The following is a 25251-nucleotide window of genomic DNA, read 5'->3' as shown; positions in this document are numbered from 1 at the left end:
TGAATGAATTAAATAAGAGGCTGAGTTCATATGCATTAACGACCATCAGTTCAAATGGCCCTAAAGGTTAAACTTGGCATCTTGCATTGTCTGAGTCATATCTTAGCTCCTCTTTGTTAAACAGAATTATCTGTGTGTATGTGGGAATAAATGTCAAACGGCAGAAAAGAGAGAATAAATTAAAAGCTTGTTAGTTCAGCAGATTGTGCCTGCTTTAGAGCTTATTCAATAAATGCTGAGAACAGCCTTGCTATTGATAAAAAGTGTGTTTTTTATGTGAATTTACTCCATTTTTTAACGTATGAATAAGAGTGAAACTGCAGTTTGTCGTTTAAACCTTCCGTAGTTTAACTGAACCGAATCTCTGCTTTACCTATAAGGGGTTGCATTGTGCATTGTTTACTCGATTTAGCTGTGAGATGTGCCCAGACAGACAAAATGCAAACACATGGAGAACACATGGATCTCTGCCGTCAGTCTGTGACAGCGGCCAGGGATCGGGATCGGAGAGGGGAATGAGGATCAGAAGGGGATCGTCCTCTCAGCTGCTTTTCTGCCCCTTAGGAGCGGACACAAGCCCAGAGTTGGCAGATTTCACATGAGTCGCTGCCATCAGAGGGCAGTTACATGGTGAGTCGTTCTCGGTTTTCATTGTCTGGATACATTTTGTATTTTCATTTGATTTCTATATTACCGTATTATACTCTAGCCTTAGTTTTTCCTCTATTCAATGATTTTTCAGAAAGATTAATCAGAGAACTTGGTCCACATTGACAGCATCATACAGTTGATTCATATTTAGTTTGGTTCATCCACGATGTGGATAGTCTTTCCCACCATATTCAAGAGTAATATTACTCTGAGACTTTGTTACTGATGTCATGTTTGGCTGTAATTGTCTGGGCTACATGCAGAATCACAGGATGTGACATGAAGAAGTTAAAGGCATTTATTCACAATATGTACAGAGAAGGAAAATGTGATGAAAGTGGGATTTTCAGAGTTTATGGTTCAACAATATCTGGAAGACAAATACAAACTTAGGTTGTTTTCCTAACTGATAATGCGGTAGACTCGGTTTGATTGGGGACCAAAATTTAAACATTTGTTACAGTTTCAGACTGTGATAAAGGATTCAAACTCTTTGAAAAAGCTGTTCCCTTCCTCGCCTGTGGCAGCGCTGCAGCAAGAACCACTGAAGGAAAAAACATAAAAACCTCAAAAGAAGACATGAGCACAACTTCCTTCTTTGCAAAATGTAAGCAAAATTGTATTAGAGTCAGAATTTAGCAGTAGTAGGATGTCTCTTTAGCCGTTGGCAACAGACCACGAGCCATTTCTCTTGCTAGTGCAAGTCTCATGCGTTTCTTTTCATTATATTTACCCAGAATGCCCTGCGCTATAGTTTGCTTCCTGAACAAGCCAGAGTTCACTTCAACCAAACCAAGATCGGTTTGTAGGCAGACCAGAGGTCAATTGCTGGAGATCAGGAAATGCAGTGGACAATGTTGTCTTGAGGGAAGTTTCCAGAAGGTTCTGTCACACGGAGAACTGACAAAATGATCCAGAGTCAGAGTGGTAGCTTCAATCAGGGGAGAAAATGTGAGGTAAGCCTCAGCAGGGTAAGTGTAACATAAACTGTCTTTCAAATATTTGCAGTCAATAGAGACCACAGGGATCTTCAGATGCTGAATTGTCATCTTGCAGCTCCTTAAATCCCCGACAGAGTAATGAGGATTGCAGATAGTGTCCAGTAGACCAGCCACACCTCCAGCAGAGATCCTCTGTTTAGGATAAACTCACTGACACAAAAACACACCAACACAACAGTGGAGACCCCTGGAGTTTACAACATTCAGCCCTGATTTGAAGCTCTCATTTCTCACCAGCTGCCTGAGGTTCTCAATGGTAGCTAGAATGAAACCAGTGCCAAAGAACTCTTTTTTTATCTTCAAGTTCTTCTCATTTCTTGATTTGATCCACCCTTTTCAAGTAAAACTTTTGATACTCTCCAAAACTCCTAGTTTACAGAAATTCTGCTTGATCATATTACAAGCTGTGATTTCCCAAGTGTGAGCTGAATGTAACTGTGTTTTATTTTTTATGGATCCTCTACACTGCATGTGTTTCTAGTCTCACACTGTCATAGCACAGTATTTCTATAGGAAATCTAAGTTTAAAAAATAAATAAATAAAGGTTTTCAAAATACTGAGTAGTTCATTTTCAAATAAGAATTCAGAAAGGATATTTCCAGGCTGGCTTAGTGTTAGACTGTGCAAATTGCCCCATGATGTTATTCTTAGCATGCGTTGTTTAATCCATGATTTATGCTGCAATTGCCCATTTGCAGATTTAACGATTGCGTTTATTTTAATTTTTAATTAATGTTTCCTTTAATTTCATGTCTTTTCTTTGGCTATTTAAAGAGCAGTAAAAAAAAAAACATTAAAAGCTTAGTACTTTTACATAATATGTTATGCAATAAAGTCTTGAACTCTTAAAACTGTAAAAATGTTATCAAACAGTAACTGTTTGATGTTTTCTTTCGCTTCTATTCGTTTATCTTTATGCCACAGAGGGCGCAGGTATTCATCTCCAGCATTATAACAGGTGAGACTCTGGACAGTTTGGGAATCCATCACAGAGTAACAAGAAGCACCAACTCGAACAAATGTATGTGCTAACACAATCACAGTCTAAACTGCTACAGCTAAAATATCCCAGGCTTTCATGTGAGCATGAAGTCAGCAGGTGGAAAAGATTCATTGGAATAATTTTAAAGGGCTCATGCGATTCAACCACAGGTTATTATGTAGCCTTTATACAATCAGTGTAATGAATTATCCCACAGCCAGGCACTTGAAAGGCTAAATTTAATAGAATGGGAGCCGGAAATCCTGAATATCTTCAAAGTGTAAAATTAAATAAATGCAATTGGAATTTTTCAATGTGTTTTAAATGAGAACATTAATTTAATAGCACTATTTTCTGAAACACAAAGAGCTTTTGGAGCCAAGCCTTTCTAATGACAAAGTGTATGTGGTATGACACATGGTGCTGTCAAAGTATCGTTTTCACAACAGTGCAGTTAAAACCTGAATATGTGATGGATAGACAGACAGACAGTAGCTGAGTTTCCATGTACCTGAAAATTGTGCATATTGGAATTACAAAATAAATATGCTTAATGGAAACAGGTAAAGGCATACAGCTGTTTACAGAGCCAAGTGTATTATAGCATCTTAGAATAAGACATATTGGCAATTTTGAAAAAAACGGATAAAAAGTTTTGTCGCTAGGATGAAGTGGTTTTATTGAAATTAGTGTATTTCGCGAAACAATTTTTTTGCATCACATAAGTCATGTGATCAATAACCGGATGTCACTATTGCGTATCAGTGTATAAATGTGTGTTGATGAGTGCGAAGGGGTGAATGTGGTTGTCGTGTAAAATGCTTTGAGTGGCCAAAATGACTGGAAAAGTGCTGATAAGTTCAGTCCATTCACCATTTTCTGGTGATAGAAAAGATGTAGAAGATGCCAGGAAGTGGTAGGAGGAGGATGTGGAGGCACGTTTTTTAATAAACCTATTCACATGTGGTTTTAATTACGTTTTTATTAAAAGAATTTACACCTACATACATATATGCTGTGTATATTTTTACTCCTAACACTATGTTCAGCACATTCTCTCTCCGCCTATAGAGAGATTTTTTTTGCTTAGATAACAAACGCCCTTGTCTGATTTTGTGTTTGCAGAAAAAATATTATGAAGTTCAGAAAGTCATATTGTTGTAGCATTGTTGTAGCTCCCTGTTGAACTTTCTCTACTATACAAAGTGTAAAGAAAAACGTATAGTTCTTCTATGTGAGTCGGCCCTTCAAGAAGTCTTCATTCTGTGAAAGTTAGTCTTTGCTATTCATATAAGACCTTGATATGCGTGTAACATATTTTGCAGAACTATGCTAAATTTAAGGTATACAAATGAACCTTACAGAGAAATAAAATATGTCATTTAAAACTAGAAAGGTAAATTGATTTAAAAATAAGATGCACTGACAAGAAGCAGTGGTACAGTGTGATGGGAACTCAGAAATAAATCATTACAAATACAATTAATGTGTCTCGCATGTGGGCTGGAGCTACTGTAGCTATGGTATCTGGGAGAAAATATGCTTTAAACCAAGGTTCCTTTGTTCTTTTATAAAAAAAAAAAAACTATTGTTAGAAGGTTGTCCTTTATCTACAGAACAGCTCAAGGCAGCCAATAGGCGAACTAGCAACATTTGTATTGATTTGTAGGAAATCTATTTCTTGTAATTCTGATGGAAAGATTGTTTTGTAAAGAACTGTTAGAAAAACAAAACTTCCTCTCCTCACAAAGAGTAACTTTTAATTTTAACTGTTTTATAAAGAAGTTAATTTGTGATTTCAAATAAAATGTTTTTTTTTCTTACAGAACAACTGGTGCTCTGAAAATTCGCCAGAGAATTTTCTGGTGAACCAGAGACATGTGGTGCAATGATTAAAGAGCAATCATAGCGCAGGGCCTCATGTTTCTGTCGGCGAGGCACTGATAAACTTCCTTCAGACTGCTCCTTTGTGGTGTCAGAAAGATCAAACCTACTGACAGAACCACATAAAACCTTCCTAAAAAACTGGCAGTTTTATGTTTATATCAACGCACTGCAGATAGTTTAGAGATTTAATCTCTGAAAACACATTTGATCCAGCAAAATCAAAAGATTCCTCACCAACCGTCGGCTTTATTCATTAACACTATACGTAAGTGTTTCAGCAGCACAATGCTAATCTAATTATGTTCAAACTACATTAGATTATATTGATGTTTATAGATCAGTCAGTCTCATAGCTTCTTGAAAATTAATACTTTAATCTCTTTACATCTTCAAGAAAGAGGACGTTGCTGCACAATGTTGGGATTCAGAATCAAAAAGAAAGGTTGTTAGTTTTTACCATTTGGCAAAATAAGCCGACTTAGCTGCCATATGTGAAAAATAACGTTCTCCATGGTCTTCTATATCATCTTCTGCTCATGAAAAGTATTGATAAGTCTTAGTTTAGTGCAATTGTTAAAGACAAAAGAGAAATCCTACAACCACTAAAATCTGATGCCATTCCTCTAACATTTCTAGAAGGAAGCTGTGCTCAGCATTATGTTCAGATGTTTTCTCATTTCCTTCCGTAGTTTGTGTATAGTTTGTGTGAAAACAAACCGCACCAGCTGAAAATATAAATGTTGCAATATTTTTTCTCCCGTTTGAACAGAATCCACTGGACTATGAGGTGTGAAAACACCGTAGGAGGCCATAGTAACAGTGAATCAGCATTTTGACACTGTGCAGGGTTTCAAGGTTATTTGCCAGAGCTGGACATAAGTGGTTTTGCGACCTCATCCTCATAATGTGTAAAGTTTAAAACATAGCCTTCATGTAGGATTGAACTGGAATGTATGCAGTTAACTGATTACTTTTCTCAAAAGGGGAAAGAAACAAATTAGGACGGTCTTTGTTAAACCTCAACAGAACTAGACAGCCAACCCAGAAATAGAGAGCAGCTTAAGGTCTGATTAGCACCAACTAAACTGGTTATTCTCTTGAATGAGGTTGTGCCTCATTTTGCATAAGTATCTGGGGTTCACATTGAAGCAGGCAGGTGGTGCTGACTAATCAACTAAACAAGCATAGGCTGAAGAAAACCCAACTTCAGATCATGTTGGAACAAGGAATCATGATACCAGGGACTTTTATGACTGACACTCAGGATGCAAAGTAGTTTAGTGAAGTTTATTTACAAGAATGTGCAAAGGGGTTTCAGGTCTGTGGTGCACAGAGGTGGCTCTAGAAGTTGAAGGCTTATGTTGAGGGGAAGGAGGAGAGCCTTCAGTATGAGTTGTGTTCCAGAAGGATTCCAGTTGGAAGTGAATTTAAGGCTTTAGATGGCAGACTAATTTAAGGCTACTACCACTAGACTGAAAGGTAGAGCTGGAGAATTGGCAGGACACAGAAAAAGTAGATTTGAATAAATAATCCCACAGAAATCACCTCACCTTGTTGTTTGCTGGCTGAAGAGATCAGGTAACATCAGGTCATCCAACTGCTTCTTAAATATCCAAAGCCTGATGAGATAATTGCTGCCAGGTGTGCAGACAGAAGCAGGTGAAACACACACGCACACACCCCTACACACGCCTACACACACACCCCCCACACACACACACACACTCCTGCCAGCAGAGATTCTCTGTTCAGGAAAATATCTCACATTCACACACAAAACTCCACCTACACACTAGTTCTCCGACTCAAGGTTGCTAATATGAAGGGAAACACAACTTGAAACAATTAATTCATGCAAACATTTCACAAAATAAATGACAAGTAGAAATCTGCTGAACAGAATATTAAACACTGCCAAACTAGGAAATGAGTGACTAATTCCTTTTTTAGTTCAAGGATAGATCTGTCTGACCAATGGTGTGTAGAATCTGTTCACTCCATCTCTAGAGATGGTCAACCAACCAGATGTCTACTTGGAAAATCACAAGCATAGTCAGAGATGAGCCTTGAAAATTTTCATAAATCCATAAAAAACATCTCTTCACCCATGAGAGCTTATTATGAGTGACATTTTAGCCTTCAGTCTCAAGTAAGACATCACTGCATGGATTAAAAACAACATTCACATTCAATGTTCAACACAGTAAACAATCTATATTACAATTCTCATTTACTCATGGATGTTTGGCAAAGCTTTCTAGATTTTTAAACTCATAATAAGATTTTCAACCTTAAAAAAACACTTTGCTCTGTGCTATAAGAGAAAGGCATTGTCATAGACTCTCAATGTTTTGAGAAAAAAGGCCACGACCTGCATGGATAAGGCCTTATTTTGACCAAATCTCTAGTTCTTTAAGCGGATTTTCAGCAACCTGCGAAAGAACAGTTCTGTAGGTTAAAGTTCACATCCAGTGGATTTCAGCTTCCCCACATTCTAAAGTGCTAATTATGTACATCTCTACCATCGTTTGAGAATGTAAGTATCCCTACTGGCTCTTCTTTTTAAAGACTTCGAGCAAGAATAGTGCAGTGTAACCAGAGCCTGGACGTCAGTGGCAGTGCAGTAACAGAGGACGTTGTAACCTGACATGACAACACATGATGAGAAATCAATGGTCTGTTCTCTGCAGATCGTTTGAAAGGAGAAGGAGTGGCAAAGCAAGGATTGAGGGGATGGATGTCAAATTCATTTTTAATGTGGAGAAGATAGATCTGGATGCTGACAGACATTTATTGTGTCCCCAGCAGGCGAGACAGCACAGCTGAATAATAATGATCTATCTGCACACTCGTCTTACATGTTTTATTCTGTATGTGCCACAGGACATATAGCATATTTTCCCCCAGAACATAGTGTCTTTTACTTTCTTATGTATGTTCAGCTGCGATCTCCTCGCTTACATTTTTCCTGCTTCTGTTTGTTTTGAGTTATATTACTATTTTTTATTTATTCTGTTTATTTTTCCCGTTGGTTCAGTCTTTGCTCTCTTTGGTTACCTCAGTAGGTTCTACTTGTGGTCTGTCAAGCTTGACATATTGACAGACAACATGGGAGGAAATCTGTAATGATGCCAGTGAAACTGTTACAGTAGATATCTACATAGCAATCTCCAGTGTATTTGGTGCTGGAAGGAAGGAAAGTGCACACTAAGTAGAGGAAGTATATTATTATCCCTGTCAAAAACAAATCAAATACATGCTCCATAAAACACTGATGAAACTTCTTAAGCACAAAATTACCAAGGACATTATATAACGTTATGGTATCAGAAAACATGCAAATTATTAACCTTAATCAGCACAACCGTCTATGGAGAGACAGCACTTCCTATAAAACAGCAGAGAGACGGTTTATAGAGCCCCTGTAGTGATTGTATCACATCGAATATTGACGCTGCTCTGCTGGATGGTGGGTAGCGGTCTGCAATGGTGTTAGCAAAAACACTTGGTTGTGTTATTTTTCAAAGACAAAATAATCAATATGGATCTACCATCCATCCATCCATTGTCTATGCCTGCTTGTCCTTGCAGAGTCGCGGTGGGGGGCTGCTGCCTGTTTCCAGCAGTCATTGAGTGAGAAACATGGTAAACATTGGATGTGTTGCTACTCCATTCCAGGGCAACACAGACAGGACAGACAACCATGGATGCACACACTCACCTAGGAGCAACTTAGAGATAAACAAATTGACCTAAGAGTCATCTTTTTGGACTATGGGAGGAAGATGGAGCACCCAGAGAGAACTCATGCAAACACAGGGAGAACATGGAACCACCAGATAAATCTAAATGCAATTGACATTTAAAGGCAATGTCAGTAATCAATTCACTGTAAAATATGCGATTTTGTAGTATATCTGGACAAGTGATAAATCATTTTATTGAAAGCATTTGTTTTAAAGGGGCAGGAATATGTAAAATCAACCTGTTTAAGCTTTACATCAGGTTATAATGCTTCAAAAACCCATCTGGAGTATTGTCCTGATTCTTTCATGCATGTTTGAGAAATCCTTCAATTTCCCATGGCAACCATTCAGCTGTGCCGCCTTCAAGGACAAAGCTCCTCATTGGAGCTGTAGTTTCCAAGATTCCAAACTTGCACCTCACAGAGCAACACTCCCTGGTGACTACCACACTCAGCTCCTTCAGACTAGCTGAGAGCAATTAGTAAACACCTTGTAGACCTGGGCATCTGCTGAGCTCATTATCGGAGCTACTCCGCAATGCAATGTTGTTAAAAATGTCGTTAAGGGATTAACAGAGGAGCAATGTTGTGATGACTTCCTAAAGGCAAAGTATTGAAAAGAGCAAAGGCACAATTTCAACACGTTAAATTACGAAATAAAAATTTTTTTAAGTCATATATGCATAATCAACTTTTTTTATCACAATTTAAGGCACTAAGTTGTGATAATTAAAGTATAGTTACATGACTGTGTTATAAAATGATTCCATGTTTCTACAAAACCATAAGACTAAATGCCAGAAAAACAGATGTGTAGGTTTTAGAAAGTTGCCATATTTTACCAGAGTTAAATCTAAGAGCAGATCCAATAAGATGAATAACTTATGGTTTCTTTCTGTAAAAACGACTCATCTTGAAACATTCAATTTATACTGGTTGATAGTTTTCAGATTCTTATTGAGTTTGTTGTCATGTTTTTGTCCTCAAACGCTGATGCAAAGCAAATGTCCCTTTAGGTAAAATTAAGTTGATTCACCTGAATAAAATCACCAGGGTAAATGCAGCAGCACTTGACTACCAGCCGACCTGCGGCCCTTCAAGGGTTAACTGGGGGCAGAAATTATATGAATAAAAAAGGATGTTCATTTTAATTCAATCAGTCTGATTGCAACCCCTCACATATCTTGTCGAAACTTTTTTGAATTGTCGTTATACACAAGAAGCAAATTATTCTTAGTAAAATATTGCTGTTAAAGCAGTATTTTTTTATGTTAACACGACAGCACATTAGTAAAAGATGAAACCTGCCTCTGGTGCACTGAGTGAGCAGTCTCTGCAGGCTCATTTGAAAGTAATTCATCTGTCTGCCCTAACTCACACACTCAAGTCCTTTTAAGATCTAATATTGCGATTTAGTTTTTTTTTACAAGCTGACCTACATACACATTTCTGAATACAAACACTAAACCTGTTCACATACTTACACCAGTTATTGAGTGCAGTTTGTATTGAATGGAACATCAAATGCAACTCTTGTAAAATATTGTTTAAGTCCAGCTGCACCTGTCCAGAGCAGTCACCACAAATCCTAGTGTAATGGCCCTGTTCCCAGTTTTCTCTTCCATTTAACACTCCAGTCCAGATGGCGATCGTAATAGATCTTTAAAGTGCTTTGGTAACCAACAGATAAAACCAAGAAGAAGAAGACGACGAAAACCCTACCACACCTGCTGATTCATTGTTAAATGCCACACACCTGTTGCACCTTCTGTTGATTTTCTGCCAGATTTTCCTTCCTCACTTCCAGAGAGCTGCAGCTGTCATTTTCCGAGCCTCTCCCTAATTTTCAACTGTTTTTGTGGTGTTGTCGGTTACGTTTTTACCAAAGAGTTTACTTGTTTCAGCTGCGTCCCTCCAGTAAGTTCTACACCTGCAGCGGTCTTTCATCATGTCTATGAACAAGATTTAAAATGTATTTTTCAGATTTCCTCAAAATGGGAAGAATAACAACTAAAAGCATGTTCGGTGTTTGATGCAATTTGCTTTTGCGGATATTCAGGTCTCAGTTTCTTTGTTTCAGTTTGGTTGTGCATGATTTTCCTGCTGGTTTTATGTTTTGTCAGGGACTATGATGTGACTGATTGTTGCCAAGCAGAATTTATTTTCAGTAAGAAAGTCAACTTAGGGCTACAGACAAATGCTGGCTGCTGCAGCAGAGCTGCTTCATTATTTAACATTTACCCTACAGAGAACTCAAAGCACTTTCCATGGCACTGTTTATTAGACTGTTAGTTGGCACTGCTGGACTGAAACTGGAAAAATATAACCAGAAACTGCTTTTCTATTTTTCTTATCCTGTGGTTTTGTCTGCTATCGTCCCAGGGTCCTCGTTCTCATGTTAAAAATCAAAGAAAGGGCGCACAGCAAGGGGGGATGCTGAAAGAAAAACTTTGATGGTGCTGTTATTGTTCCTGTTGTTTCCACTGTCAGAGTGCTGATTTCTGTTGCCACAAATTAAACCTAAATGCACAACAAACACTGAAAGAAGCAAAACCAACTCTAATCTTTGTTTATAAGACTGAAAAAACCAGTGTGGTATTTGATGTCTGGCGATTGAAGGCACTGGTTTAATTGGGAGCTGCTCTAATTGTCCAGCCTCTAACATTTAGTTTAATTTATTTAAAAGAACAACCATTGGACATGGATTTCTGTGGCCTCGCCTCACTTAAGTGTGCAGCTCTGGCAGAAACAGGATGCATCCCGACCGTAAGCATTACTCAAAGTATTGGCTCTCTGTTCAGTTAATACTGCACAGAGTGTATGTCAGATTCTAATGGGCTTCAAGCACCTCTGAAACAGGTAAATGTGAGGATCTATTGTCTGTGCTTTGGGGCCGAATAGCTAAAAAGGGCATGTTTATTCTGCTCTCCTCTCCTTGGTGCACCATTCACCATCTCTTAGTGCATTGCCTATTGATTTTCCTCAGCCTCCTCTATCAGTCAGGCTTTAATAAGACAACACATGTCGCCTTTTAAAAGAAACGTATTAGAATGTTAATGGATCACTCCACAGATCTGCTCGAGTCTCTGGACACGCGCATGCAGCCGTGTTTATCTGCGCATGTGAGAAATCAGATTTTCATTAAAACCAAACAAGATAACATTCATCATGGCGCGCAGGGGGAGTAAAAAGGGAGTGGAAAACACGGAAAATGCAGAAATAAAGGGGATAAAGGGCTGCGGATGAAGAGCGTGCTGGGAAGTGAAGGAGAAACCTCCAAGTGCAGAGAGGGATTCGTCTTCTGTGTTATTGCTACTGTGGGGACCAATTTATCTTCATTTTGTTTTTTGGCAGTCACCCCAAACTGGACCAGCTGCCTGAAGACGGTGCAGGAACGCTGCATGGATCTGGAGCCCCAGTAGCCTGTAAGGTCTAATCTGGAGCTTTCTGAGTACTAGACCGTAAAATGAAAAGAGTTTAGCAAGAAAAAAAAATTTTCTCCGTTAAGTCTTTTTTATTTCTTCATTAAAGCTGAAATTAACAATTCAGTTCAAGAGAGTGAAGATTAATCATTGAAAATTAAACATTTATACTGTGGGACATAACTACAATCTTTAATACTGTATAATTTTGGGGGATTTTAGGTGAGAGATCAAAACACATGCTTGTCCATAATTATGTTCTCTAACAAACCTACAGAGAACACTGCAGAGCTGCATGTTTTTTGACTGTTGGAGAAAGTTTGAGAACATACAAAGTCCCTGGCTCTGGCAGGGATTTATATGGAGTGAAATTAGTGCCATAAATTGTGCAAAATTATAAATAAGGTGAAAAAAGAAAATGATTTGACACTGAAACAAAGGGCAAGATGAAAAATCTGAAACTGAAAAAAAACTTCAATCTGAAAAGTAGTTTTGATTTTTTTTTTTAGTTTCAGAATTGCTTTTCAGTTTCAAATATTTTATTCAGTTAAAAAAAACAACTGGGGGCGTGCTGTGGTGGCGCAGGGGGTTAGCACGCCACGTTTGGAGGCCTTAGTCCTCGACGCGGACGTCGCGGGTTCGACTCCTGGTCCCGACGACCTTTGCCGCATGTCTTCCCCCCTCTCCTCACCCTCCTTCCTGTCTGCCTACTGTCGAAAAAATACGAGCCACTAGCGCCGTAAAAACTCTTCGGAGAATAAAAAAGGAAAAAAAACAACAACAAAAAAAAACAACTGAGCAAATGTTATGGCCCCAACTGAGCTCTATATAGTAAACCAATAACCTTCTGCAAAGCAACAGTACAAACAACTGTGCCACCATACATCTTGGTACGGACTGAAACAAATAAAACCTTGGTTTACAAGGCTTCCATGTATGGCTGCAGTTAATAGAGCATGTTTTATCACGTATGTTAATGTGTTTATGCACAATGGTGTCATTTTCTCTGCAGACTTTAGATTTTGCATTCTGTTCCAGCTTCCCTGTTAAGAATCTGTGTGCTTAACGGAGACGAGGCAACACAACTCATGCTCTCTGCAGCTCTGTTTATTTATACCTACAGAGAAAATGAATTTGAACTTCCATGTCACTTCTAAAGCTCTGCAACTCAGTATGCTGTGTTTTTCTCTTTATAAGGCAGGAGATTTATATTTGAAGATTGAACTTTGTGACCTCAACGATATGGATAACCCCTTCAGTCTTCTCTCTTTGGAATGAATAGTGAGTTGAGTATTTTTCTGTTTTGGTGTTCGTTACTAACAATTATGGCAATATACAACGAGGAGTGCAGTAAAAGTGCTCAATATAGGCGCACACTCCACCGGTACTTTAGAAGTACTCAACAAACACTTGGGAAAAATATTCACATGCCTCAGTCTTTAATGTTTGGTAGTGTAACTTCAACAAACTCCAGTGTACGTATTGGGATTTGATGTGGTGGAAACTTTGAAATAAAATCCAGTTTAACCAGTTGACTTCAGAAGTTGCCTTTATCAGTAAATCGTTATTTATTCTAGGATAATTTGAGCTCTCATGTGAAGTAGGTGTTTTAATAAACAGTGACTACAACAACATGAAGATGGATACAGTGAACCCCCAATATTGTTGAGGATCAGGAACCACGGCCACTTGTGAAGGAGTAAAATCTGAAAATACTTGAACGTTGCACATCTAGAAACACTTAAAACACATTAGAGGGTCACATGAATAGAACTGCCAAGATAAAAGCTGTGTGCTTAAATATTTATCAAAGCTGTTTTTATCTGCCAAATTAGATCAATGTAAAAATTTGTTCAATATTATTTAATTTCAAGAAGTACTCATCGAATGATGTGACAGCGGTCCATTAATATTTTAACAGCTTGAAGGGGCCGACCAATGATTCTCTCCCCATGATTTCAGCCCACAGCATGACTCCACCACCTCCTTGCTGACATCACAGCTGTGTTGGGATGTGGTGGCCATCCACCACCAATCCACTACTGCGTCCATCTGGACTATCCAGGGTTGCACAGCAGTCATCAGTGAACAAGTCTGTTTGAAAATTAATCTTCATGTACAGCTGGGCCCACTGCCACCGGTTCTGCTTGTGAGCTCTGGTTAGGGGCCCAATAGTAGGTTCATGCACCGCAAGCCTCTGGAGGATCCTCCACCTTGAGGTTCCAGAGGCTCCAGCAGCTTCAAATAACTGGTTGCTTCTTGGTAAGGACATTTTAACAGCTGCTCTCTTAATTCGATGAATTTGTCTAACAGAAACTTTGCTCATTCTGCCTTTATCTGTACAAACCCATCTTTGTTCTGAATCAGCCACAAATCTCTTCACAGTACGATAATAACGCTTCAGTTTTCCTTAAATATCTAATGTTTTCATACCTTGTCATACGGCATTACACTATCTGATGATTTTTGTCAGCAGAGATTCTTTCTCTTTCCCATATTGCTTGAAACCTGTGGCCTGCTTAATAATGTGGAACATCCTTATTAAGTAGATTTCCTTTAATTGAGCTCACCAGACAAACTAATCAACCCAACTGTCTAAAATTAATTATAGTGATTCAAAGAGCCCTGACACACAATACCATCTAAATTTAATAGCACAACAAAAAATGTAATCATTATGACACTTAAATCCAATTTGCATAATCATTTGGAACATGGTGTATAGTCAGATGAAACCAAACCTTAACTTCAAAACCTGCTGGCAAATTTCTATCTGATAACCATAACATAGAAACAATACATCAGATCAATCTGAACTTATCATTCTCGGGTTGGCAGAGTCATACTGTAGGGATGGGAAGCTGGTCAGAGTAAATAGGAATATGAAAGGAGTTAAATCCAAGGCAATCCAGGAAGAAAACCTGTTAAAATGTTCAAAGTCTCCCTCTAAGAAAACAGAGCTCCAAGTCACAGTACACACCTGATCCAATCAAGACTCTGTCAAAACTTTAAACTGCTATTTACGAATGTTTTCCATCTGCTCTGACTGACCTTGAATTATTTTCAAAGAAGAATGCAAACCAGCGTTTTAATTTTTTTAGTTTTTAATATGTGGAAAACCATGTATGATTTTGAAATTGCATGCAATTTTGACGAAACATATCAAATACTACACTTCTAACATCAGAGTAAGGAAAAGCTATGGGGGTATGAATAGTTTTGCAGAGCACTATAACTGCCAAAAGGCTGCTGCTTTCACTGTATCGTTACGGGTTCTTGGTAGAAATGGCAGCAGCACTCGGCCCAAGCAGCCAGGTCTAAATTAATATTGATCCGCAGCTTTCTATGGCATCAGACAAGGAGGCCAAATAACTAACAATAACCTCCTCATTATGAGCGGGAGCAGGCACAGTGAGGGCAGCAATAAAAAAACACAACCTAGCTCTTTAACCAACCGCTGAATAAATCTGAATATTTCTGCTGCCTCGTGACGTCATCAAGTCCTGCTAATAACCGCTCCTTCTTTGCGGTTTGAACCTGTTGATGAGCAACAGTGGGAAAGTTGGGGTTTATATTGTGAGTCTTCCTCAGACTTTATGTGTGTGCAACTTCTGAAATGACATGCTGCACGATTCTGGCTTCACTGCGGGGAGCTTCGGCGGTCGAAAGCTTGTTATTTGTTTTCCTGATAGGGAAGAGGGGAAAAAGGTGGTGGAGCGCCGAGAGAGGTGTGGGGGCTGGAGGGGAGCTGCTGAAAGGGAGGGAGACGGATGTCACAAATCAGAGGGACCCCTGCTGATGTCTGGATGCAGCAGTGGCTGCGCAGTGGGGGTGGGGGGCAGGGATTGAGGGAGTGTTGCAGAGTTGTCTTTCTGGCTGTGTTTGCGCCGTGCAGCCAGCTCCGGGCGCCCCCACTGTCAGCCCAGGATTGATGGATAGGAGCGTGCATCGCACAAAACATCAATTCTGTCCTGCTTTCTCTTTCATTCTGAGCCTCACGTTCCTCATCTCTCCTCCCTCTCCCTTTCTCACCCTCCCCTACTGATGCTGCTCCAGGTCCCTCGCCGGTTCCTCTCTTCCTCACTAGTTTCCACAAGGCATCCGTAAAGCCGACAGAGAGCACGCCGTGAGGCAGCAGAACAGCGAGGCGGGCGGACTGCTATTTCTGTGACAGCCTTTTCTGTCTGGCAGGGTGCGTGAGAGCCGGAGCGCTGGACTGGACTGTGGTTTTCCGTGGGAGAGGAGGCGGTGGGGGAGCGAGGGGGAGAAGAGAGGGGCAGGTTGGACAGATGGAGGACGGCGGTACCCGGCACCTGGGATGCTGCGTGGTTGACGTGAACGAGCTGAGCGCCAACCCTGAAGGACTGAGCGCTGCCGGTGAGCCGCCTGCACTGTCTGTCTGCTGCTTCTTTTTTTTCTTGTTCCATAAATCTCATCAGACACACAAACTCAGGGAATGTCTTTGGCAGCGAACTCAAATGGTGGTATCATTTTTAACTTGAACTACACCATAACTAAGTTTATTCAGATGAGAAAAGTCCTATTGGTGCAAATTTCAGTTTGATATTAACTGGTTTCCAGATCAATGCTGAATAACTAAATCTGTTGGATTTTGGAGCTTATTTTCATGTTGCTTATTGGAGGATGTTTTTTTGTTTTTTTGCAAAGTCATGTTGATGCCTCAGTGTCGAGCATTGCCCCCAGTTACAGCAGAGACCACATTAAAAACAACTTGGCTGATAAATGAAGTGGGCTTTCAGTGTGATAGTTGCAGATTGTCCCTTTATGTCTCTAACTTAGTGTCTGATGTTAATTTGCAAAGTATTCGACAATGACGAACAGCCTAAAAATGTATGTTTTGTGTTTATGCTTCCTACTCGTATTTGATCATCTGTGCTCATATCTGCAGCAGTTCTCCAGTGGATTGAAAAAGTATTCATACCCAGAAACTTGTCAAACTACAGAGGTCAGTGTGTTTGATAGATCTGCATGATGCATAATTTTTAAATTGAAGGAAAATAGACATACAAATTTAGAAAATGCTGCATACCTTGTATTTGCAAAATAGTTGATGATCAGACAGGCTGTAAAAAGCTGAACATTTTTAGGTTTTGCACAAATTCACATTTGGAATTTTGTCTGTCCTTTGATTAGATCATTCTAATATGACTGCCTTGTAATGGCTGTAAATTTAGGTTTGTTGTTTGCCTGGAAGGTGAACTTTCTCCACATCTCTAGTTTCTTAAGGTTTCTAATAGGTTTTCTTCCAGGATTGGATTTTTTTTTGTCCTGGATTAAGCTTCATCCAGCTTTTCAACTCTAACCATCATCCCTGTTTAGGCTATAAAATCTGGACTCCCTCACCACTCACTTAAAATTGTTCATTCCAACTGGTGATGCACCAACTACACTTTAATATGCATTGATAAACACATTGGAAACCACATTGGTAAAACACTAGAAGCTAATATCAACAATTTTCCTTATCTCCACTCTCAAGAGTACGGCCAATCAGCAGCAAGGGAAAAACGAATGGGACACCTGGATTGGTTGCTTTGCAAAGCAGTAGCATGCTAACTGGCATCTTCTTCCACGTGTTTGCTATTGCTATTTTGCTATTGCCTTCAATGCTTGTGCAAACTAGACATGATAGGGCTTTCTTCTTCCTACTCTTTTAGAGGCAGCATTACGTAATTTCCAGGCAAATGGCACTATTTTGCAGCACAATTAAGCAACAATGTTGCCTTTAGTTTTTATAAAAATGCAACTGAAGCTAATATTGCTACCTTCAATTGCATTTATGCAGCTGAAATATGACTTAAGTCATCTTTGACTTTGTAATTTAGCGGCTTGAAATGGGTACTCTGTCTCTTTAAGAAAGTTTTCTTCTTTCCAACACTCAGCCTTCAGAAGGTCATCACATTGCTCCTACTGACCCTTTAACAACATTTTTACCAGCGTTTCACTGGGAAGTAACTCTTTGCTAAATGCTGCTGGCTAGTCTGAAGGAGCTGAGTGGAGATGGAAGCTTGAAGCTTGGAAACTGCGGCTACAAAGTGAAGCTTCGTCCTCGAAGACAGCTCTAGGTCTACCCAGACTTTTTTGCACAACTGACCGGTTGCCATGGGAGATTAAAGTGTTTCTCAAAAATGGATGAAAGAATCAAGGCAACACTCCAAGTATGTTTTTGATGAGGGAATAATATTATGATGTGAAGCTTAAAGTTGATTTGACATAAAACTGCAATATTTGGACAAAGCTAAACTGAAGCCAAAGTTCCCCATCTGAACAGTTGATGTTTGCAGCTTCTCCAGAGTTGAGAGGGTCTCTAAGCTCCTTTTAAATGAACACCAAGATGTTTGTAGTTTTTTAGTTTTACCATGGTTGTTCACTAGCAAATCTCCTAAATCTCCACACAACATTTGGATTTATATTAAGATTGAACTCCACATAAGGGAACTTTATTTAATTAAAGTGTGGCATTTTCAGGCAATTGGTTGTGTTGGATTTTACTTAAGGATGTCAGAATAAAAGGGGACAAATACAAATCCTCATCACTCTATTTAGTTTTTTATTTGTTCAAAGACATTTGAAGGCCAGACCTCGTTTTTCTTCCGCTTCACAATTATTTGGTACTTCGTGCTGGTCTTTCACACAAAGTCCCAATCAAACACACGACTGTAATGTGACAAAATCCCAGAAGGACCAAAGGGAAGTGCTGCTTGTTTCTCTGAGCACCTTTGCTGCAGTCTGTCCTTTGCTGTCTTGGTCTGCTGTCATTGAACGCTTGCAGAGGCAAACTCACCTTCCTTCTCTCTACTAAGAGAAATGACTGAGGAGGTAATCCTTATCAGGAATGTCACAAAGCCTGATTCTCAAATGTAATATCTCTGCTTTCAAAAAGGACAAATGCTGCATGCTGAGCTGCTGAGCGACATGGAAGTTCAAAATCATTTTCTCTGTAGGTATAAATAAATAGAGCACAAAGCAGAGAGAAGGGAGGTGCTTTGTTGCCTTGTCTCCTTTAAGCACACAAAATCTCTACAAAGAAGCTGAAACAGCATGCAAAGACTAAAGTGTGCTGAGAAAATTACACTGGTGTGCACAAGCTACATTAAAATACATGGTAAAACATGTGCTGTCAACTGGAGCCACACGCTGCTGCACTCAACCTTCAATTCTAAACCCAATTCACATAATCGTTAGGTTTTAAGTCCCACAAAACATATTTGTTGTGTGGTGGCACAATTATTAGTGTCCCGGGAGAAAATAACCAGCTGACACCATCCGGTATTGAGTATGAATGTTCTCTTACTCTATCTTATCATGCATTTTACATTAACTGCTAATTACCTGTAGGTGGGAGTATGTCCATGCATGATTATCTGCCCTGGATGGACTGCTGTCCTGTACGGAGTGTACACCTCTTGCCCATTGGCTGCTGGAGGTAGCCACACAAAACTCTGCAACTGATGGATGAACACAGACAAATGCAAACTTTCAACACAAAAGACTTATTTCAAACTCCTTATTTAATGTTACGTTTTTTCACATTGTCATTATAAATGAGACAGTTTGCTGAAGTTATTGTAAAATACATCCAGAGTTGAAGCAGAATTTTATGTCAACATGAGAAAACATTAGTAAAAGGTGAGACTGTCTTTGCCAGTTCCATATGATCCTCGCCTGCGGTGCCCTGAGTGAGCAAACTCTGCAGACTCATTTTAGCATAATTCAGCTGTCTGGTACAACCCACACACTTAGAAAAACCTGCTGAGATCTAAGATAGATGTTGGTGCATATGCCAGCTGAAATGGACACAACTTTCCCAGAGATAAACGGATATGGCTCAGAATGAATAACAAAGACTAAATGCTGTTATTCTGTTAATTTCACTATTAAAAGGAACACTGAATAAAAATGTTATATCTAGCAACCAGGGTTAAATTTGTTTGACATTACCTAAATAATTTTAAAAATAAATATCAAAGTAAAATCTATAATTGTAGACTAAAAATCTAAAAACATTTTAAAGCACAGTGGAGGATGAGTGATCCTGTGGGACTGTTTTTCGTCCAATTTACCTGGGAACCATTCAGGGTGGCCAGGAAAATTTTAAATGAAATCTGATGGCCTCCACCAGAAACTGAAACCCTTTTATTTTCTCTTTAATTAGGCTAACTAATTTTAGCAATACAACTTATACAATAATATAATTCCCTGTATGTAGGACTTTTACTCTGACAGCATGGTCACCATATATTGAGTGGTTGAAAGATTTACTTAGAAGCAAATAATTAGAAGTGTGTAATAAATTTATTTTTGTTCATTGCAGCTGTCACTACATTTTGTATGCAAGTCAGCCAATATTGGATTTTATTTGATAGAATTGATTAGAAGGTTCCAACATCTGCTATATTCTGACTTAAATGGATGTAATTGTTCTTTCTAAAATAAAATTTCAATTTTGAACTTGTGTAAATGGAAACGGATATTACAGCCCTCAAGCAAGAATGCAGTGCCATTTTTTAAAATAACATCACAACAAGCTGAAAAAGTCTAAGTCATCTTCTACTACTGTGTAAAATTCAAGATGGCGCCAATAACTAAACCTGGCATTTGCCAAGACGGTCACTGTTTAAAGGAGTAGTACAAAATGTTAACAAAGGTGTGACTTTTGAGTGGAAAACTTGAAAAAAAGGGATGATTTACTGATATACTGATGCTTTCCAAAAATTCTATTGTAGGATTTTTTTCCAACTGAAAACAATTAAATTAGTTTGGATTTAAAAGAAAAATTATTTAACAAAATCTTAATGGGGAAGAAACTACATTCATGCTGGTGTTTTTATGTAGAACTTCAAAATGTGGAGAGAATTAACATGTGGAAGAGATAAAATGAATAACCAGGCTACCTATAAAATCATTTCATCAAAAGTTTATGACCATTAACCCTAAAAATGTAGATTTCATTAAATTTTCTGTCAGGCATTTACATTGAACCACTCACGACATAGGCAAGAAGGCTCACTACAAATGTGCACAAGCAATACTTCCTGCAATGATTAGTTGATGCAATGGTTGTAAGAAAGTCTTTTTAAACTTCAAAAAGAATCCTGAAGTGATGGGAGGAAAAAAGTCGTGGTACTCCCAAGTTTTTTTCTGCACTGAGATGGAGGATCCAGTCAGAACCTTCAAAGGTCACCTCTCTGCCCACAACACACACTTCACAGTTCAGACTTTGCAAGGGAGCAACAAAGATGGGCCATAAAAGGTGAAAACTTTTATTTTTCTTTTGAAGATAATCTGGATGTTCTTGATGGCTTCCATTTCTAAAGTCATGATAAGATGATCCAACTTCAGTTAATCTGAGAGTTTATCCTCATCAATAGATTGACAGAGCTCATAAAGGAGAATAGAATAATTTTTTGGACTACCTTGCATGTCTATCCATCCAATGTTCCCACCAGCCTGCTGGAAACACTAGGATTAAATATGTCTAAATTAATTTTTGGAATAATTAAGAATATTTTTCTTAATGTTTATGTTTGAGTAGCATCCAGCTCTTTTTATTTATTTTTTAAAATGTACCAGTTGGACCAGTGACAACAGGTGGAAATTGGCACATAACACTATAAACTGAACAATGCATATCTGCTCTTGCAGTTAATGTATAGTGTACATTGTTCCTGTTTTAAATAATTTGTCAATTTTGGATCTTTTTTGACCAATAGTCTTGATCTAAGATGAACTCATGAACAGCCTTTGGAGCTTAAATTCATTTCTGAGTAGTTAGCCTACTGTTCTTGCTTTGTCCCTCTCTCTTTTTCTTTTTGCATTTTGAAGCTCTGCCTAAAATCTGGTTGCAACCTAACAACAAGAAAGGTGAATATTTGTAGTTTTCCTGTGGCTTGGTGCATATTAATCAGGTGTGGAAATTAAACAAATTAGTTTCGATTAAAAAGAAAAACTATTTAACAAAATCTTAATGGGGAAGAAAGTACATTCATGATGGTGTCTTTATGTAGAACTTCAAAATGTGGAGAGAATTAACATGTGGAAGAGATAAAATGAATAAATAAATGGGCATGTGTTTATAAGTGCACTAATTATGCATAAAATTAGACAATCATGATAGTGCTGCTTTTTGTCAGAAACCAGTGTTCTGCAGGTAAAAGCTGACATTTGCTACCCATCTGAATCTTTCTCTGGTACAAAATGGCAGGTTTTTTAGTTGACAGATGTAGGGGAGCGAGACTAATGAGAAAAATCTGATTGCAGTTGTATTTTGTTTTCCTTTGGTGTCCTGAAAGACAAAGGAGAAAGCCAAAGCACATAATTACCATGTACAGCACAGTCGACAAGTTGACAGCCCTGCATTATCAGTCGCAGGTGAAATGGTTTATCTCCACTTTGTTGACGGGAGACAAGAGTGGGATTGAACTCTGCTGCCATGCAGTTATTAAGACGAGGCTGTACTGTTTTTTTTTTTTTTTGTACACACTCCCAACGCTAAGGAAGAAATTATGCCATTTTAGCTATCAGCTAATCACATCACAATTTGCATAAAGGAGCATGAGTTTTTGCTGTCAGCCTTTACCTGAAATATTAATTAGTGTTTGACATGATAAAGCTATCACAGAGCCACCTCTCCGTCGGCGCCCTTGTTAACCTTCCACACTACATCTCTTATCGCAGTGACAGTCGAGACCACCTCGGCTGCACCAACTGATTCACAACACTTCATTAAAAGCTGGCAACAAAACCATCTGTCCCCTCTCAATCTCCCACCGCAGTAATGTGAGGATAACTCACTCCTGCGTTCAGCACCACTCGTCCTAATGGGATGCCTGTCTGTGCAAACATCAATCGAGTTACTGTAGAGGTGCGATCACCGGATGGATCGCCGTGAATGATGCACCGGGGGCTTTTAGGGAATTTTAAAATGCGGGAATGAGGGAAAAAACGTGCACAGGGTTGGACAAAAGGAGACTGAATACAGCAATTATTGAGCATTTATCTGTGTGCACTCGTGAGTAGAGCCGCTGGCTGGGGCGGAAGGGGGAATGCTATTTATATCCTTGAAATATCAAAGCCCATGCTGAGCCAGCCGTATCAGTAAATTATTTATATCTCCTCAAAATCTAAAAGAAGATACTACTCAAAATGTTACTCTTCTGAGGGAACTTCTCTGTGTAATATCTATTCATGAGGAGAATAAGTAGAAGTGATTAGCTTGTGAATCCTCTGCTTTTCTGTTGACTGGAAATTTTTCTTAAAGTGCACCGGACAGTTATTTTTCATGCATTAAGGAGCTTACACCAGTGACATCAGTTTCTCTGTCTCACATTTGTGTTTATCATCATGTACAATGGATAAGATGACTAAATTTTACTAAGGAATGTCAAATTTTTACTAAGGAATGTCTAATTTTTAGCAAAGAAACAAGCAGAGAAAAAAGGTTAAGTGATCATCTGTAAGATGGACAATTTACCACCCAGGTCATTCATTAACTCTGTCATTCCACAGAAATCCCCCCATGCTGCTACATCCTTACAAATTCTCCTCTGTGCTCCCTTCAGCGTGCCTTTCCCCCCACTGATACCACCCGCAGACTCGGGGGGGCTGATAGATTGGAAGTACAGTGGGGCTGTGCTGTTATTTCTGGAGCCAGATGAAACTGCGGTATAGCAGGCGGGTACACCTCATTTGCTCTGGGCCCCTTCGGGAGATGCATCTGCATGTGCAGCCCGCCTGCCGCCTCGCTGAGCTTATTACCATATTCATAATGCTGCTGGATATCGATTATAAATACCACACCTGTGCCACTTTTCTCCACATAGTTGTTCTGAGCCACATTGTGGCTTAGAGCATTGTGTGCTCGTCGCAGGTATGAGTGAGGTGGGCTGCACGGGCGGTATGCATCCACGTAATGTTTAATTATTGCGATTAGACCATGTAGCTGTGCAGACCATATCCAGTATTTTCTTACAAGAATTAATGGCATGCATTATATTTAGAGCTTCAGGACAAAATCACAGTAAAATACACTGATTTTCAAATGATCAAAACCCAGCGATTGAGCTATATGTTGAAATGCTGAACCTTAAAACACTTGATGCCAAAAAGCATATTAAAAATGAGAAAACAAAAAAAGTTGGGATCATTTCTTCTTTTAACCAAACTCATGCCACTTTGAGTAGTTTTACAACTGGAGTCTTTTCAGATTCTTGCATGGCTGATCAACAATTCAGAGCCTTGTTTGCCATGTCAGACAGATTTTTACTGGGAGACAGATCTGAACTGCAGGTCTGGGAGGCCATTTTTGTACATCCTGCAGATGGTTCGACATAATGATGATGATGTTGATAAATAGGTGTCTACTTGATGACATTTATGTATCTTTGCTGAAATATCAATATCCTCTTCTCTGATCTGGATGGGAGATTAGACATTCCCGAAACCTGTCGTATTTTTCTGTCAGGATTGTTGCTCCCTTCTAAAAAGTGCAAAATAATCATGTCAAAGTCAAGAATGTGTTTCTTACCTTCTTACCAACATCACTGTGTTTCCATAAAGTTAATTTTTTTGTATCTTGATATATCACATTAGAAAAAGTTGATGAAAATGGCAAAATTTGAAGTAACTTCCTCAGTTTCAAAATGTTTTTTTTTTTTTTTTTTTTGTTCAGATGGTTTTTGGGTTTTCAAAAAAAAAAGAGTTAATGTTCTAAAAGGGAGATGATATTTACCAAAAAAGTTCTGACATAGCTGCCATCCTCTGGTGGGTCTAAGTCCAAACCTCCATGGGGAAGAGAGGACTCTCCATTTATATTAGATGTGTTTTCCATGCTAGTTTGCACCCTCTACATTTTATCACAGCCATGCACAACATCAACTTCTGACGAAATGAGGCTCTGCGTAGTCTGGTTGATTCACTCAAAACAAGTTGATAGAAAAACACATACTTTGCAATAGCCTTTTTCTTTTTTGAAACATTTTGAAAGTTCACTTAATTTACATTCAAATGATGTACAATTTCTTCCGATTGGAAATTTGACTTTTTTTTTTAAAACTTAAGTACAGTTTTACATTTTGCCTTTAGAGATCCATGATTAGTTGTAGCAATATATAATTTTAAGAATATTTATTTTACAATACAGTAAAACTGTAGGCTGTTTGGTTTTTATAAAAAACAAGTTTATAGAAAAACACATCACAATATTTTTTGCATTTTGTAAATGTATAAAAATTACATTAGATATCTTTAAATGTATGAATACACTTAAATAAAATATTGTTGCACGGATGTCGCCATGTTGTTTACGCTGCAATGCATTCTGGGTAATTTACATATGCTTGGTGCAATTGCATTAGCTCCGTCCATGCTAATGCACGGACGGATCAGGATGAAAATCCGTTCGCGCAATTATGAAAATGAAAAAATAGAATTTAATGAATGTAAGGTACGGTAGTGTTGCTATTCACTAATGTACAGTAGGTGGCGGTATGTAGCTTAAAGTTGCTTGCGATCCGCCGTAATAGAAAAGAAGAAGACAAAGA

At 38.7% G+C, this 25251-nt stretch overlaps 1 protein-coding gene and 1 long non-coding RNA gene across 4 annotated transcripts in view; one reads left to right on the top strand and one right to left on the bottom strand.

Moving 5' to 3' along the window:
* Nucleotides 1-8469: 8469 nt before the first annotated feature.
* On the bottom strand, nt 8470-17056 carry LOC116720423 (uncharacterized). The gene is made up of 3 exons (XR_004339384.1): nt 17046-17056; nt 9176-9179; nt 8470-8536 (listed from the first exon to the last, which is right to left on the bottom strand). It is a non-coding gene; the product is annotated as an uncharacterized LOC116720423 (long non-coding RNA).
* Nucleotides 15589-25251, top strand: part of inpp4b (inositol polyphosphate-4-phosphatase type II B) — a 199897-nt gene continuing 190234 nt past the window's right edge. For 2 of the 3 annotated variants that reach the window (XM_032563682.1, XM_032563683.1), the window contains exon 1: nt 15589-16066. In XM_032563682.1, coding sequence (XP_032419573.1) covers nt 15979-16066 — 88 coding nt within the window. In that variant the 5' untranslated portion in view covers nt 15589-15978. The remainder of the gene's footprint in view (nt 16067-25251) is intronic. The other variant, XM_032563681.1, reaches the window with a different exon arrangement.

Source organism: Xiphophorus hellerii, chromosome 5, assembly GCF_003331165.1.
Source record: "Xiphophorus hellerii strain 12219 chromosome 5, Xiphophorus_hellerii-4.1, whole genome shotgun sequence".
Classification (NCBI taxonomy): Eukaryota; Metazoa; Chordata; class Actinopteri; order Cyprinodontiformes; family Poeciliidae; genus Xiphophorus; species Xiphophorus hellerii.
This window is presented reverse-complemented; position numbering and strand designations above follow the sequence as displayed.